The 16,735-nt window shown below is 45.8% G+C and overlaps 1 protein-coding gene across 2 annotated transcripts in view; it reads left to right on the forward strand.

Moving 5' to 3' along the window:
* The window catches only part of brf1a (BRF1 RNA polymerase III transcription initiation factor subunit a), a 40,418-nt gene extending 25,457 nt beyond the window's left edge, over window positions 1-14,961 (forward strand). For both annotated transcript variants that reach the window (XM_027008232.2, XM_035531578.1), the window contains 7 exons: window positions 1,281-1,342; window positions 2,355-2,436; window positions 2,520-2,575; window positions 2,692-2,957; window positions 11,947-11,998; window positions 12,492-12,648; window positions 12,783-14,961. In XM_027008232.2, coding sequence (XP_026864033.2) covers window positions 1,281-1,342; window positions 2,355-2,436; window positions 2,520-2,575; window positions 2,692-2,957; window positions 11,947-11,998; window positions 12,492-12,648; window positions 12,783-12,820 — 713 coding nt within the window. In that variant the 3' untranslated portion in view covers window positions 12,821-14,961. The remainder of the gene's footprint in view (window positions 1-1,280; window positions 1,343-2,354; window positions 2,437-2,519; window positions 2,576-2,691; window positions 2,958-11,946; window positions 11,999-12,491; window positions 12,649-12,782) is intronic.
* Window positions 14,962-16,735: the final 1,774 nt, after the last annotated feature.

Here is a 16,735-nt window from a genome sequence, read left to right on the forward strand (position 1 = left end):
TGTGTGTGTGTGGTTTGGAGATGAGCTGAGTTCATGTTTTTTTCTCTTGGGCTCTTATGCAGTTGGGGGCTTTCCCCTCACATAACTCTGACAGAAGGACAGAGAGAGATGGAGAACAAGAGAGAGAGAGAGCGAGAGCGAGAGAGAGGGAGAGAGAGAGAGAGAGAGAGAGAGAGAGAGAGAGAGAGAGAAGGGGCGAGTGAAGCAGAGTGAGTCTTCAGCTGAGGGGAGGAGGTTCTGTAGAGCGTGGAGAGCTTATGAAGCAATGCCAGAAACCCCAGGCTCTTTTTGGGCTGGGAGTGGAGGTTAAAAGAAGAGAGGTGTGGGGATGTAGGGGGTGGGGTGGGGGATGGGGAGGGGCGGGGCAACCCTGCGGCCACCTCCTGTGGCTGACGCCCCGTCCAGTTACAGTGACCTTGACTGACAGCAGGGGGCTTTCGGCAAGACCCAGTGACCCTGCAGGCAATCGGCCGAGTCCCTCTCTCGCACATGCGCACGTGTGCGTGCACACACACTCTCACACACACAGTCAAGGCATGATTGGCGATGCAGCAGGGCTGTGAAGGTGAGGACCAGCGACGATGTTCATCATCATTTCTTGAGGTTTTGATGTGCGTTTGACCCTTTGTGTGTGATGCCCTTCTCGTGCAGAACGATAGCACTGAGATTTTAGGTAAAACTGTGAGCTGCTCTGTGTGCATGTGCGTGTGCGCGTGCGCGTGCGTGTGTGTGTGTGTGTGTGTGAGAGAAGCTTCCCTTCCTCTCAGGAGGAGGGCCATGTGGGGGGAAAGGATTTGGGTGTTATTGTGTGTGTGTTGGTGCGGGTATGTACACTACCTCTTTTTGTTGTAATTTAAAAAGGAAAGTCGCTTCGCGGCAAAATCATCTTAATGATGCAGGTGACGGGTAGCCTTTAAACTCCAATAAATCCAAACACCCCGGTGGCTGCAGATTTGAGCTGTGTGTGTGTGTTTTTTCTCCCTCAGGCCAAAGCGGCCTCTGTCTCCGGCCTAGTGAGTATCTGTCTCCCCAATAGCACTGCCAGCCTCTGACACTTCCAGGGGCGTGACCACCTCTGAAAGCATTTCTCTCCTCTCTCTAGCATCCTCCCTGCAGTTTACCTCAGCACTACATGGGCTAGCCCAGAAAGAAACCGCTGACCCCCTGTCCAAATACTTCCGTGTTCTTCCAAGTGCTTCCCTGTTCTTCCATGTTCTCCCATAAGGAACGTCACAATGGCTGTCAATCTCCATTAGCATCGTTTACTTTTTGTGTTTTAGGTGGCACGTCGGAGAGTGGCGAACTGGACCTGAGTGGGATCGATGATGAGGAGATCGACCGTGTGAGTCTTAACCCCTTAACTCCTTCCGGGGAAACGGCTGGGCCTCGACCTGGGACCCTTCGAGGCAACTTGGCAACATCTTTTAAGCTCTGACATCTTTTCCAACCAGCTTTTTACAACCATGCGGCCCAGTGACTGTGACACACCTGGTTTTAGGTAACGGATCAGTAGATTGTAGACACAGGAGCGTTAATTTGGCAGCGGTCCTGGGCAGCCGAAGTATGCCAGCTTGATCCTCTGCGCCTGCTTGCTAGTTTGATTGCACAAAATGGCGGTTAGCAGTTTACAGCTCAGTGGGGTCTGGTCCCTCGTTTTAAATAAATACGATAAGAGTATTTTTATAGATCCCATTAGTTAAAGAGAAATCAATTAAAAGGCAAACGTAACTGCGGCCATTTTGTTCTGACAGATTGTTGCAGTCCTGCATGTGAAGCCGTTATACTGCTCAGCCAGGATGGCGCTTCACCAAGCTCTCAGACGAGGGCTGGTGGTTGCTTACCTAGGGTTAACGGTGTGAGCTGGTCGCCCCTGACGACCACGTTTCTTAGTTCGTTAGTCATTAGTGTCATTAGTAGAAGCGAACACGCTGACCTTTGCGTGAGAGGCAGGCTGATTTCCATTGCGCATGTGGCTGAAAGGTCATCAGCGGTTGATTAAACGATCCCCCCCCCCCACCCATCTGGAGGTTTGCAGAGTGGATGAGTGTGGGACACAATGCAATGGCCAATCAGCAGGGCTTCTCTGAATGACCTCTGCTCAGAAGGTTCTGTTTGAATGACCTCTGCTCAGAAAGTTCCATTTGAATGCACTTCAAAGAAAAGTCACCCATTCAAGGGGAAACACTGTTTTCCCAAAAAGTAGTTGTTAGTTATCTAAAATCTATTACAACCATTACAGGCTGTGTTGGCTTCATATTAATATTAATCTTGCAAAAAGTAATTGTATAATCACCCATAGTTTTCCAACGAGCAAATGCATGCATGCGGACAAACTGACTTCCTCCTTTGCCCAGTACATCCTAAATGAGAAGGAGGTGAAGATTAAGACAGAACTGTGGATGCTAGAGAACGCGGACTACCTCAAGGAACAGAAAGGTGACGCAGCTCTGCCTCCCATGGGTGTGGCTTTGTGGGTGGATACTGAAAGAAGAAACTGAGTTGTTTTGTTTCTTGTCTAGAAAAGGAGGAGAAAATAGCGAAGGAGAAGGAGCTTGGCATCTACAAGGAGAAAAAGGTGAAACACTTTTGAAAGCATTCGAACATTATGCAGTTGTGTTTGTGTCTTGTCTAACTTGACCTGCGTGCGCGTGCGCTACCTGCACCATCTCCATTCCCCCATTCTGGCCACAGCAACGGAAGCCGGGGCAGAAGCGGCAGCCGTTCAGCGCACGCACGGCGGACGAGGCCATCGAGAAGCTTCTGGAACAGAAGCGCATCTCCAACAAGATCAACTATGACGTGTTGCGTGACCTCAACAAGCCCAACCCCAGCAGCCCCTCCGCGACAGCGGAGTCCCCCGCCAAGGTCACCTCCACGGCAAAGACCCCGGGCCGTCAACGCAAGCCTGCCGAGGCCTCACAAAGCCTCGCCACCACGGCCAGCAGCTTCGGCAAGAGGTGTGGGGGTTGGGGGTAGAGGGTGGGGTACTGGCACCACACATGCTCACAAAGGCCTTTGCCCTGTTTGCATGTGACGTGCATCCCGCAGTGCTAGATATGCACTCAGGATGTGGCGTGCCGGACGCATGGGATGGACGTTTGGAAAAGCTCTGGAGTGAAGGGATGCATTGTAGGCTGTGTTATAGCTAAATACGTAAATCTGTACATGCCATTGTGTTTGGAGTGTACTCTAACTACAAGATACTAGACTGCATGACTACAGGATGTTAGCGGACTGGGTAATATTGGGATGTAGTGGGTGTTGTTTTCAACATGGCAGTAACCCTGATGAAGTTGTGGGGGTTGTGTTCTTCACACAGCAGTGACCAATAAAAGGTCGTAGGTGCTGAGCAGGTATGAGGCACAACAAAAGGTGGAGGTTTTTCCTGTACCAGTGTCACTGCTGAGTTCAGCACTCAGAAAGATCCAGTTAATAGCAGTCCTGTGGTCACAAACAGTAACTAATAAGCTGGTGTGTGTGCGTGCGCGCGCGTGCGTGCGTTGCATAACTAGGATCAAATAACAGCTGTTATCTTCCTGAGTTTTTTTTTTTTTTTAAAGTTGTTGTTGAAAATGGTACGAAGGTAAAGTCTACATCAGATTCATGACATGTTCTTGCAAAACAGAATGAGTTTTGGTAAAGATGAATCCCGTTGTAAATTGAAAGCGTGTGCAAGTTGTTCTCCATTAGCATAAGTACATGGCCCACCCATGGCCCACGTGCTGGAAGGGCCGTGCGCGCGCACACATCTATGGAATCTTGTTTGTCCACGTTAGAACAACAAGGTTTGCTTAATTTGCTTTATTTCTCAAAATTCTGGGAGCAGTTGCTAGGGTTTTTTCTTTTTTTTTTTTTATATATTTGGGTCTCGAGCCTGGCCATGATATGTCCAGCCTTTTCAGAGTGGCCAGAGTTGACGTAATGTTAGTCAAGGGCTACAAATGTATCGACAGAAATTAAGCACAATACTGGTTTAAACAGAAAAAAGTTTTTGTCTGAATTTGTTTGAAAATGTTTTTCACTAATCTTCTCTGAGGGGAAAGGAGGTGTTGAGAAGGATAACATTACATTTAGCTAAGGCTAGGCGCGGACAGCATCAGAACTGTATCAGGTTCTGATCAGGTTCACTAACAATACACTTTTAGCCAAGTTACATATTAATAGCCACTTTGCTTCTCGTTCAGTAACCTGAAATTTTAAAAATGTGTAAAACTACCACCACACATTCTCTTCGTCCTGCTCTCAGAAGAAAGTGTGTATGCCCTTGTCAATCGCCTGGCATCATGCGTGTTGGGGGAGGGGCCTGGACCAGTCGTGTCGTGGAGCGGAACCAGTAGTGTCAGCATCTTTCGGGCCGGGCGTCTAAACTGAAAGGCTGCCCCATACCAGTTCTGACGTGTTTTTTTTCCCTTAAGTACTGAAAAATACAGACAGATGCAGCTTTTTAATTATCATTTCACTGATTATTGGTGTCATAGTTCCCAGGTAACGTGATTGATGTGAAATGTACTGTTAGTTTACTTTGTGTTTATTTTAAAATACCTTAATGCTTTCTAAAATAATAATTAAGAAATATTATTAATGATACAATAAATTAAAATAAAGAATTATTTTACAAGAGTAGATTTGGTTACAAAATGCAACGAACATCTCAGCACTCAAATGTAAGTGTGCCAAAGAAGAGAAAATTGGTGAATGCTGGAATTGTCATGACAACTGTCAGTGGGTTTTAATGAATAAGACCCATTGATCATCTCGTTATAGAAGCAGCCATCATGGGGTGGGATATATTGGGCAGCAAGTGAACAGATGTTGAAGCTGATGTGTTGGAGGCAGGAAAACGGGGCAAGCGTAAAGATCCGAGTGACTTTGTCAGGGGCCAGGTTTTGATGGCTAGATGACTGGGCATCGCCGAAACAGCAGGTCAAGTGAGGTGAGCTAGGTAGGACCATCGCGCGCGCGCTCTGCTTCACCCCTCCTCCCATTCAGTGTGAACAGCCACTGCGCGTGGAAGCTGCCTATGCACTGTCCGGCTGTCCTATCCAAGCAACCCCCCCAAATCCCCCCAGGAGCCGGGGTGGGCATTTCTGGCTCCAACGCCTAGGGTTGGCACTTTCTCATCCTCTCGTCATACTCAGAAGAAAGATGCTTGTCTGGCCGCGCATCTGTCAGTGCGTGTGTTTTGGGTCTGTGAAAGAGAGACTGAGAGTGAGGGAGAGATGGAGTGTCTTCCCTGTGGTAGCAGTGCCAGGCTGAACCTGTGGAGCCAAACATTTCTAGCCGGGGGGGGGGGGGAAAGTAAGCAGGTATCCTTTTTCAATTTCGTCTGAAACTGAAAATAAAAGGAGGAAAAAACGCTAGCGCCTGAAGATCCAGCACCACTGTGTAGTTTAAAGACGTGCACATGAGCGTGTGTGAGCGCGTGCGTGCGTGAGTGTGTGGCAGGGCTATCTGTCTCGGGCCAGATGGCTAAGACTGTGGGAGGTGAAAGCAGGTCGTCTTTTACTGCTGCTCTTTTTTCCTTTTAACACACACACGCACACACACACACACACACACACTTTTCTGTGTTGTGATGGTACACTCTTCAGTATGTTACTAGTCTCTTCAAACAGATTCAAAAGAGTGGGGAAATCTCATACACTCATCTTGTCTCTGGTGTCTGCCTGTCTTCAGAAGCAAGGATTGTAAACACACACACACACACACACACACACACACACACACACAATTGCACTGTGAGTTTCATGCTGGATAATTTGGAATGCAATCTTGATTGAGTCATCTCTCTCTCTCTCTCTCTCTGTCTCTGATTTCATTAATTTCCTTGCTGCTCATATCCCTGTAGAATTCCTTTTCTTTTCCGGCTGGTTGTTCAGTATGCGATGATGACCATCGCTTTGTCGGGTGGGTGATGGAGAGAGAGATGCAGAGATTTCTGCTCGTTTGTGTCTAGAGTTTCCATGTGGATGTAAGGGAGGGAAGGAGAAGCCTGTGTGTCCTGCCCACTCTATATTTAGTGTGTTAAGGGGCCAGAGGGCGGGGCTTTAAGTAGAGCATGGGCTTGAAGTGTAGCCTCTCACTAACCCACAAAAAAAAACCACAGTAGCACTTAGGCTTGTGCGCACGCTCACTCACACACACACACACACACACACACACACACACACACACACACACACATTTAAGACTCTATCCTGTCTGTTTTGTTTGCTTGTCCGTGTGTGATCGCATGCCTTTACTGTACCCGAGGAGTGTTTGACGAACAGGTATAATGGGTAGAAGGAGAGAAGGATGGATGCGTAGCTAATTAGGAAGATGGACGGTGGGATGTATGGGAAGGAAAGGGGCAGAGAGCAAGAGATCTCGATAGAGGTGGAGAGATGGATGAATGGAGCGTGAGATGGATGCAGATGGAGAAAGGGGTAGATGGATGGAGTTGGAGAGAGAATTGGGTAAAGGGTTAGAGGAATGGAGATGGAGGGGTGGAGCAGATGAATAGATGTGGAGAGAAGGACAGACTGGGCAGAGGAATAGGCAGATGGAGATGTAGAGACCGAGAAATAAACATGAGGTGGAAGGTGATATAGGAGGGAAAGCCGGACACGTGTGGAGAGAGATGTGTAGAGATGGATGTAGGGATTCGGGGAGATACAAGGACAGATGGAGAGAGCGTGTGCAATGAACCGATAGACGGATACTGAGACGAATAGGTGGACAAAGAGCTAGATAAGTCAGTGGATGGAGGAATACGTGAACAGGGAGCCGTGGAGAGACGGACAGACACAGACGTGTACTGTATTGATGAGGAGATGAAGTTCGCTAGCTATGGCGAAAACACAGTGCACCCGTCCTAAACGTGCGCACGATTGCACCTATACACGGTGCCCAGGAAACCCCAGTGCCGAGTGGTACATGCGTGATCACACGCCTCTGCTGTCTGGGGCTGCTTTTTGTCCTATGAAATGTAAGAGCGGAAATGACTCTTCGTCTTCCCATCTTCAGCCCGGCTCACCTTGCTCTACTCTGCCCTGCCCCCTACATCCATCTCGTTAATAAAATGGCTTTATACCTGCTGAATAAATGATTGATTGGAGTGGAAGCTGTTGTTAAATCATTCATTGCGAAAGCTGCCTGGGTTCTTTTTTTTTTTTTTTTTTTTCTCCCCATCTGATTGGAGAGGTGCGCCATTTCCATCAGCCAAAAAGAACAGTACACACACTCACACACAAACTGGACACGGTCCATTAGTGTACAATGCACAGTGGTGGTGTTGTTTTTTTTCTCCCATCTATCTTTATTTCTGCCCTCCTCTCCTCCCCCCCTCGTCTGCCCTCTCTTGCATTCACTCTTTCATTCACACACATTAAGTTCCATGCAGTGCAGTTGTACTCTGAACAGGCTGAATGGACAGACTCTCAGTACAGTGACCGCTAACACCTAGTCAGTCTGCAAAGGTACTCCTCCTTTTCTGCTTTTACATTCACTCCCCCACCTCTCTCTCTCTCTCTCTCTCTCTCTCTCTCTCTCTCTCTCTCTCTCTCTCTCTCTCTCTCTCTCTCTCCCTTTCTCTCACGCTCCCTCTCTCTCCTGTTGGCAGTATAAAGAACTCTATTCATTCTTTCTGTGCAGTAGTCAGTGACCGTTAGTGTGAAAGTTGAACAGTAAAAAGGTTGCAGTCATTTATTACACTGACTCTGACTTTGTGTGTGTGTGTGTGCGTGTGTGTGTGGCCTGTGACAGCAAAGTTGTTACTCATACATTTGATTTCCCCTTGATGACCCACAGGAATATTCTCTCTCATTCTTGTTGTCTTTTAGATCCCTTCGTTCTGCCTTTACCCTCCCTCGTCCCCCTGCAGTTTGACGTCCTCATCTATCCCTCTATCCAGCCCTCGTTCTTTTAATGAGGAAAACCTTCCGGTTCACACAGTTCCAGGCTGCTGCCGCGTCTCCTTACTGTGCTCCCTTACACACACAGAAAAGCAGATTACCAGAAACGGATCGTTCTTTTCTCAAACCCTTTCATGCATTCTTTCTTTACCTTCATTAGGTTTCCCCCACCCCTTTTAAAGCTGCTCCTGCTGGCTTTAAAGAGGGGTCGTGTGTCTGTCTGTGTGTGTGTATGTCTGTCTCTGTGTGTGTGTGTGTGTGTGTGTGTGTGTGTGTGTGTGTGTGTGGTTCACTGTCTGGCAGAAGAAGAAATGCTTGTGTGTACATGTGTATGTGAATGAGGGCAGATTCAGTGTTTCTAATTTTATGTGAGTGAATGACTACCAGGAATGTAGTATCTGTGTGAGACAGAACAAAAAGAGTTCAGAAATGGGGCCATGGGCATAGCTTTTATTATACAAAAAGGGGGGCATAGGGCTTTAACTCGACTTTGAAAATAACACGGACGTAGAGGGCGAGCACCAGCAAGAGCTCCCTGACACATGGCTCCACCTCCAAAGGACCCCAGAGCCCTGTGACTCCACCCTTGACACACGGCTCCACCTCCCAGAGAGCCCCAGAGCTGCCAATGACTCCGCCATTGTAGACACTTTCAACCGTTTTAATGAGGTTTGCACCATTAAACATCAAAATAGGTCTGCCTTCCGACCACGAGTGGCATTCCGCAGAGTTCTGCAGAGATGCGGAGGTGGATTTGCTGAGGTAGTTTCTGGCCTGCCAAAAATAGCCCGTCCGCCAGCGTACAGATCGTCGGAGAGGCTCCGCCCCGAGGCTTCCAGAGCAGCACGCGGAGCAGCAGTCTCTGAAAGCAGAGCACGTTTGTGTGACTTTCTTCCTCCCCAGCGTTGGGTAGCGCGACAAACGCAAGTTTTTTCCCAGCAGCCCTGGCTGCTGTTCCTCGGCGCTTAGTTAGCGAATTAAGCGAGCCCGAGGGCATTCTGGAGTTTTTCCTGCTTCTTTGGGCTTTCTTCTATTTGTTTTATCCTCTCACTCTCTCCCTTCCCTTAATTGACTTTTGCTCCCTTTAGCGTTGGTCCACACCACAAGGATGTACAGTGTTCATCAGCTCTCTCTCTCTCTCTCTCTCTCTCTCTCTCTCTCTCTCTGTGTGTAGAGAGCTATGGCCATCAGCAGTAAGCTGATTAAAAGAGTAAAGCTGGGTTAGGAAGAGAGAGAGGGCAGCATTGTGCAGAGGTCGTGTGTGTGTGTGTGTGTGTGTGTGTGTGTGTGTGTGTGTGTGTATGAGCAATCTGGTTGATGCATGGTCCCAGAAGATTGCGGAAAGTTTGGCTGTCCTACTTGTGAAGTGTTTGTGCAGTGTGCGAGCGCGTGACCTGATGTGAATTTTTAACCCCAGCATGTGTGTGGGACCTGCGTGAAGGAGGGGCACTTCATAGGTCCTGACACACCACCTATTTGGACATCAGGTCAGAGGTCAAGGAGGGTCACATGGTACAGCGCCTCAGCTCTCTTGGGCAGTAGTTGACCCATACCCTCCCATTGCCCCAGGGAGCGCACTCTGGTGGGGTATTAGGCATCACAATGTTGTGCGCCTTCCACTGTCTGCTGGGCTTTTAATCCGAGCTGAAAACATGATTCCAGCTCTTCAGTTTAGTGCTTCGCCCAGTAAAGTGTATGTGCAGTGGTCCTTAACTATTTTTAGGTGTGTGTGCAATAGGGGTGTAACGGCACACGTATTCATCACGGTACATACGTTACAGTACGGTGCATGCAGTCACAGGGAGACTATGCTGTAGCCTGTGTGCGAAGGTTGAACATTATGCGGAATCAGAGTTCACCCAAAATCTTAAGATGAAAGTCGTCAGATAAGCTCAGGGGCCTCTGACGGTCAGTTCCACTATGGCAAATGACACACAGGAGCAAAAGGATCTGCCTGCTTCTTTGAAATCAGCTATATGGGAAAGTCTCAAGTTCCCAGTGAACTATGACAGCAAGAGGTGGACTGGACTAGGACACTGTGCCGAAACAGATAAACTAACACGCATTTAATGGCAACACCCAGATGTAACAATCGTTTACATTTTGCATTCATGCCTGGGGCAGAATCACTTACAATTTCACTTGTACAGAGACTCTTACCATGAGGCATTTGCCAGGACAGGGGACCGAACCCCAATCCCCCACAGGGACGGCAGTGTTGTTACCACCTGCTCTATACCTACCAACCAGTTGCTGAACTTGGTCCAAAAAACCAAAAAGCTAACCAGTCCAACTACATGTCCATGCTGCGAAATCCCAGCAGCAACTAGATGCAACAGGGCCAAAAACATTATTGAAGCAACTGGCATTTACATTTAGTTTAATTAAGATTTAAATGTTGAAATATAGCCTGAGTGGAACAAATTTAAAATTTATTATTCTATTTATTTTGTGTTTTTATAACATGAGATGCATTTCAGTTTTGTAGCTGATTGCTTTTTGTTTTATCACCCCTACATAAAAATATGAATGAGGGTGTATGTAGCCTGTTTACATTTGAATGTTTAATACATTACAGGCTGTACCAGCTTTGGGGGGGGTTGAGGGAGGTGGGTGGGTGGGATGATTATATGACTCTAGGTGGAACAAACTGTAACTTGCACTGCTGTCTGGTCAAAATAAATGAAGAGATCTAATCTTACACATTTGGGGGTTTTTGTTGCTTTTTTTTCCCCCCACATTGTACCAAACTCGTACCAAGTCGTGATGCCCAAACTGTGGTGTGAACCGAACCATGACTTCTGGGTAATGTTACACCGCGAGTGAGTGTGTGAGTGTGTGTGTGTGTGCGTTTGTGTGGGTATTGGGATTATTTAGGGAGTTGAATGTTAACGCTGTTTTTGGCTCCAGTGGAGTCTCACTCTGCCAAATGCTGCTTCTCATCCCAGAATGCATTGCAACATGAATAGGACACTTTCATGCTGGGCCTCGAAGGACTGCCAAGCTGTGTGTGTGTGCGTGTGCGTGCATGTTTGTGCGTGCGCGTGTGAGAGATGGTCTTGAGACTGTGTGAGACTTTTAATGAGTTGACACACATATAACGGTCCTCCTGAGAAGCTGAGGACTTTCAGGTAGAGGTGGTGTGTGTGTGTGTGTGTGTGTGTGTGTGTGTGTGTGTGTGTGTGTGTGTGTGTGTGTGTGTGTGTGTGTGTGTGTGTGTGTGTGTGTGTGTGTGTGTGTGTGTGTGTGTGTGTGTGTGTGTGTGAGAGAGTGAGTGAGTGAGACACTACAACAGGAAGAAAATGCACATTTCTATATGAGTAGAGGATGTTTGCATGTGTTAATAATGGTGACTGTGTGTGTGCATGTGTGTAAAGAGACAGGTCCCTGTGAGATTTGAGCTTCTACATTTTCATTTTATAATCAGTTGACTTTTGAATAAATTTGATTATGATTTATTTATGCTGCCACTTTAACACATCTCTTGCTGCCTCATTTGCATATCTCAAAATCTGTGGAATAATAAGTAATCTCAAGCTCATTAACACTTTGTGTTAAAAACAGATGAATGGCACTTTTTTTTTCTTTGTTTGCATGCATTTGCTCACTAATGCGTTGTTTACTCTGTAGATTGATCAACTACAGTGACTGTCCCTTTGAAAGATATAAAACGATGAATTAGAATTAGTTCATTAAAGATGAACTATAAACCATTTTGAACAATCTCCTAACTGAAAGAAACCGAAGACATTTCGAAACTAGTTGTATAGAATATATTTAGAATAAAATATTTTAAATTAAGCATATACAATAAACACACCTGTAACGTGTAAGGGCACAGTCTGATGAAGGAAAGGTTTCTTGTCTCTGAAATAATTTGTCAGTTTCTTTTTATTTGTCAGAACGTGATTATGGATGTCAAATTAACTGCAGTGTTGTATGCCCTTGTTGAAGTTTAGTTTACTTAATGTGCACTTAGTTGATTCCAAATATATTTGTTTATTTATCATAAATAGCAGCACTGCCTCATATATAGCTCTGTCCTCTGCTCTAGATTACGGCCACTCATATCAGCACAGCCCTCTAAGAAGCTGGCCCTTGATCAGGTACGAGCACCTGGACCTCTGTGCACTTCACCATTTCCCTGTCAACTCTAGCTGCTCCCAGATCAGAACACCTCCCGCACTGTGTCTAGGCTCACCTCTGAAGGAATGGGAGCAGGCTGCTCACAGTAAAGTTCACTTTGTAAAGGGGAAAATGAATTTCTGCAAGTTTTCTGAATGCTTGATTGCACCACCAAGGGGGATGCATGAACTACGTTCTCTGATCTGTCATTCACATTATTCAGTGGCGATGAGACGTTGACACACACACACACACACACACACACACACACACACACACACACACACACACACACACACACACACCACACGCACGCTGCACCCATTTTTAATGGGATTTAAGATTTTTTCTCCCCATAGCTGTAGCTAAATGTTTGTTTCTCACCCCACACTTCTGATTTACTAGGGTGTCTCACACTTTATAGGCTTCAATGAAACAGTTCAAATAAACTGCCCTGCCTTTGCTTGTCAATAGCTGGTGTCTAACACCCCAGTGCCGGCCCCGGCTGCCACTACCCAGAATGTCGTGGTTGTGGAGTGCGGGCCAGTGGTCTATGAAGAACCAGGAAACGAGGAAGAGGAGGAGGATGAAGAGCCCTGCATCAGTGCAATGCAGCTCGTTGGCGGCAACGGTGAGCCATTGACATGATACCGCCATGTGTCCTCTTTGACCCCTTGAATAACCCTTGACCTTTTAACCCTAACCTTTTTTGTGTTTTAATGCTTTCCTTGCTTAATGGGTTGTATTTCTCTTATTTGTTTGCAGACTATGGCTATGATTTGGACGATGACGATGGGTTCTAATTGTAGTCTGTTTGAAGGCTATGAAAACTCAGAAAACAGATTATACTTCACCTGTGCGTGTGTGCGTGTGTGCGTGTGCGCGCGTGTGTGCGTGTGCGCGCGTGTGTGTGTGTGTGTGTGTGTGTGTGTGTGTGCATACAAACATGCTGTTGGCTTATACTTGAAAGGTTCTCACACACAACAATTAGTCTATTATACAATCATGATAAGCTTGAAATAATTTTACAGAGATGCTACATTTTTCTTGGGTGTGGGTGCATGTGGGGGGGGTGTGTGTATACATACAAATATGCTGCTGTTTGCTTATACTTGAGGAAAAATTTTCTCTCACACACAATGCTTACTCTAATATACAATCATGATGACAAACTTGAAATCATCTTAAAGTGATGCTGCATTTGTCTTGGGGTGTGTATGTACATGTGTGTTTTTTTTGTTTTTTTTTTGTGTGTGTTCATTCAGATGGTATAGAGTAATGCAGGTTATACATTGCAGTCTGTCATGCATGCCACAACTGTTCCCCTCCCATAGTGAACCCCGTCGGTTTTCCCGTCTGTAGTCCTGTGGCGTGACTGGGGGAGCCCCCATCCACAGGACACCAGCGTTATCCACGTCCTTGCTGGTGTTCAGGCGTGAGTGGGGCTGTAGATGGGAGCTCTCTCTGATCGCAGTGCTGGCTTCTCTGCACCAGCCGCCTCACTGGCTCCCTAAAGGCTTGTGATGCTGGCGTTTTCCTAGCAGAAGCATTTGTGTAGTATACCCTGGTGCACTAATGTGGCAATAATACATGCGTATGCACGCGCACATATGCACGCGCATGCACACACACACACACACACACACACACACACACACACACACACACGCGGTCAGTGTCTTCACTAATGAGGAAAAAATTGAGACACAAAGCATGATGCTTCCCAATGTCTTTCATCTACTTTCATCTCTGTGTGTGTGTGTGTGTGTGTGTGTGTGTGTGTGTGTGTGTGTGTGTGTGTGTGTGTGTGTGTGTGTTTCACTGGCTGTGAGTGGCCCTGTCTCTCCTGGGTGTGTGCTTTCTGTATACAGTAACTACATTAGTGTCAGAGACAGCCTTCTGCTGACATATGGCCATGTACGCCTAACTGGATTAAGGCTGGTGCCGTTTTCTATGTGTATGCGAGCGCGAATGTATGTGAGTAAAAAAAAATGAGATGACTATTTGAAATGCCAAAGTCTTATGATAAGAAAGCCTTACTGGCTGTGTGTGTAAAGCAGTGGTTTAAACCTGTGGGATCAGGGCCAGCTTCTTCTGTGTTGCTATGCTGCTAACCCACAGCACATGTTGGTACTGTTATTTAATCATGTATGACATGACTTTTGTTAAAAAGTGAATGTAATTTTGTTAAGAATTGAATGTGGCTTGGCTGTTAAGAGACTGCTATGCTGTTCTGTCCATGCTGAGGTCTCCGTATACAAGTTCTAATATCAGATGGGAGACACTTCACACTTGGAACAGTTTTACTCCACATAAGTGCTGTGGATTTTTTCATTTATTTATTTTTGTCCTTAAACAAATAGTTTCTTCTCAAGTTTATTTTTTTCCTTCAGTCATTCATTTCTGACACTCGTTAGAGTGAATCAGTAAAACAACAGAAGACCAGCAAGAAGCTTTTGTGATTTGGAAACTCCTGATCGTGCTCCACAGACTCCGTCTGAGATCTCTCACGCAGGTCGCTCACCACATTCCCATCGCTGCCAATACACACCCCTTGCATTTGGGCTGGACCCCACATCCCCCGGGCCTGGATCGTCAGCACTTGGCCAAGTGTAACTAAATAGTGCTTACAGAAAGAAATCCTGCATGTGTGGTGTTGCCTACATTCTGCATGTATGAGTCAGAAGTATGTTGAACATATTGCATATTGCCTTTTAGTTTGTGAGCAGATATATCGAACCTTTTGGGTGATCTGGTACTGTGATGGTTCTATGCAACTGACCATGACTGTGTTCATCAGTAAAGCACCATTCCTGTATATACACCTTAATTATGCCTTAATTAGGAAGTTGCTGCTGTCCTGGCAGAACTATGGTAACACACTGCATGCTTCTTGTCTGAAAACATCGAATGTTGCAGTCATTAAAACCGCCTGTACAATCACTTTCTGCTTTTGACCTTTGGAGGTTTGAGTGAGGACCTGCTGGAGCAGGTCGAACAGTTGAATCTGTTGATACGAGGGCGTGCCTGATGAGATTCAGCACAGTGTTTCTTGAACTCTGTTCATACAGACCTCTGGCCTGCTACTACTGTTCTTGTTCGGGGGGAGGGGGAAATCGAGAACTGTTGGGTCGAAACTGTTCAGTGTTCAGTTGGGGCTGGCTGAATGAATTTGAAGTGGTGCTTGGTAGTCAGCTTATAAACACTGGAAAAAAACAAACAAACCCAAACCCTGAAAAGGTTTGTTATTTAAGAATGCGGAGTTGAAGTGTCTAAATTCACTGTAACAATTGACATATTACAGTAAAATCATAATGGGGAAGTTCCTATTGGTAGGTAATATTAGTAGGTTATATTTATTTCAAATTTTAGCTTTCATTGTCTCCTTCCCTGTAACGTAGAACATTTTAATGTAATTTCCATACATTCCTATTCCAGTACATTTTATTAAAATATGCAAGTCTTTAAAAGGTTACCCTTTATCAATGTTCAATCACTTGTTGGTGTAGTCACTAAAGATTCGATTTTTGGAGGAGTACAAACCAAATACTGCTCTCTGAAGTTTGGTTCTCTGAGCTGTGTACATCAGGACTGCTGTGCCTGACTGGGCGCCTCCAAATTTAAGAGTAGTCTATATAATAAAAAAAAAAAAGACAGACCAGTAATTTGATGTTTTCGCTGTGAGGCCTATGTAATCTCTGAGCTGCTCTACATAAATAAGGGGGTTGTAATAGACTAACCCATGTTATGTTTGAGTGAGGAAAATTTAGCAAAGTGCACCATCTAGTGGTCATTAATTGTAAATTAAAGTAGTTTTACTTCCAAACTTTGTACCACGATGGCAAATTTTTAAATTTGAGTAAGATGAACTGTGGAAGTCCAGTTCTTTTGAAAAAATATGTTTTTGTAGAGGGGGAAAAAAATGCTAAAATGATTCAAGGCCTCTGTGGAAGCATCTTATTTAAAGGGGCTGACGTTTACAAGTATACAGTCTGAAAAATGAACCAAGACGGTTTAGCAATACCGGCTGTTTTGGTACAAGAAAATATATTTGTACAAAAATAGTTCCTTTGTTATCACACATTCACTCTCTGTACCTAAAGTTGACATGAAACTGAGCCTGGATTTGTGAGCTTTTTACGTTAGCATTACAAACTTGTCAATCACACGGACGCCAGTCATTTTGCATTGCCAGTCTTAAATGTGTCTATATGAAACTATATGACTTTTTTGCTTTGTGAAATACATTTGTTTTTTGCCCCGAGCTCTGAATGCGGCACTCGGATCTGATCGGTCAATACAAAGAAACCATTAATGATCCGCCCTGTGAATATGGGCCTTATGGTCAATAATCTGCCTTCTCCTCACCGAGCTGTGGATTTCTTCTGGACACAGCAACTCCGGTTAAATTCCCTAGCAGAAGGATGACGTCTTCCGGTACAGATGCAACAGCTGTCTTTTGGGGCTGAATGAAGGATAGCAGCTTCAGCAACTCTCTCTTGAGACTGGGAGAACAGAGGTTCTGGAGAACGCGTGCATGTTCTGTATGTACATTCATTTGGTTGCCTAGTTGCTTATTGGTGTTTCATCAATTGTCTTTATTATGTACATAGCCAACGACATTTGTCTCTCCTCCTGGACGAGCCCCCGTTTCGTGTTTCGGCCAGCTTGTTTACCAGTACTGCGTCTAGGCGTCTGAATAAAAAACAGAGGGAGGA

Source organism: Electrophorus electricus, chromosome 11, assembly GCF_013358815.1.
Source record: "Electrophorus electricus isolate fEleEle1 chromosome 11, fEleEle1.pri, whole genome shotgun sequence".
In the NCBI taxonomy this organism is placed as follows: domain Eukaryota; kingdom Metazoa; phylum Chordata; class Actinopteri; order Gymnotiformes; family Gymnotidae; genus Electrophorus; species Electrophorus electricus.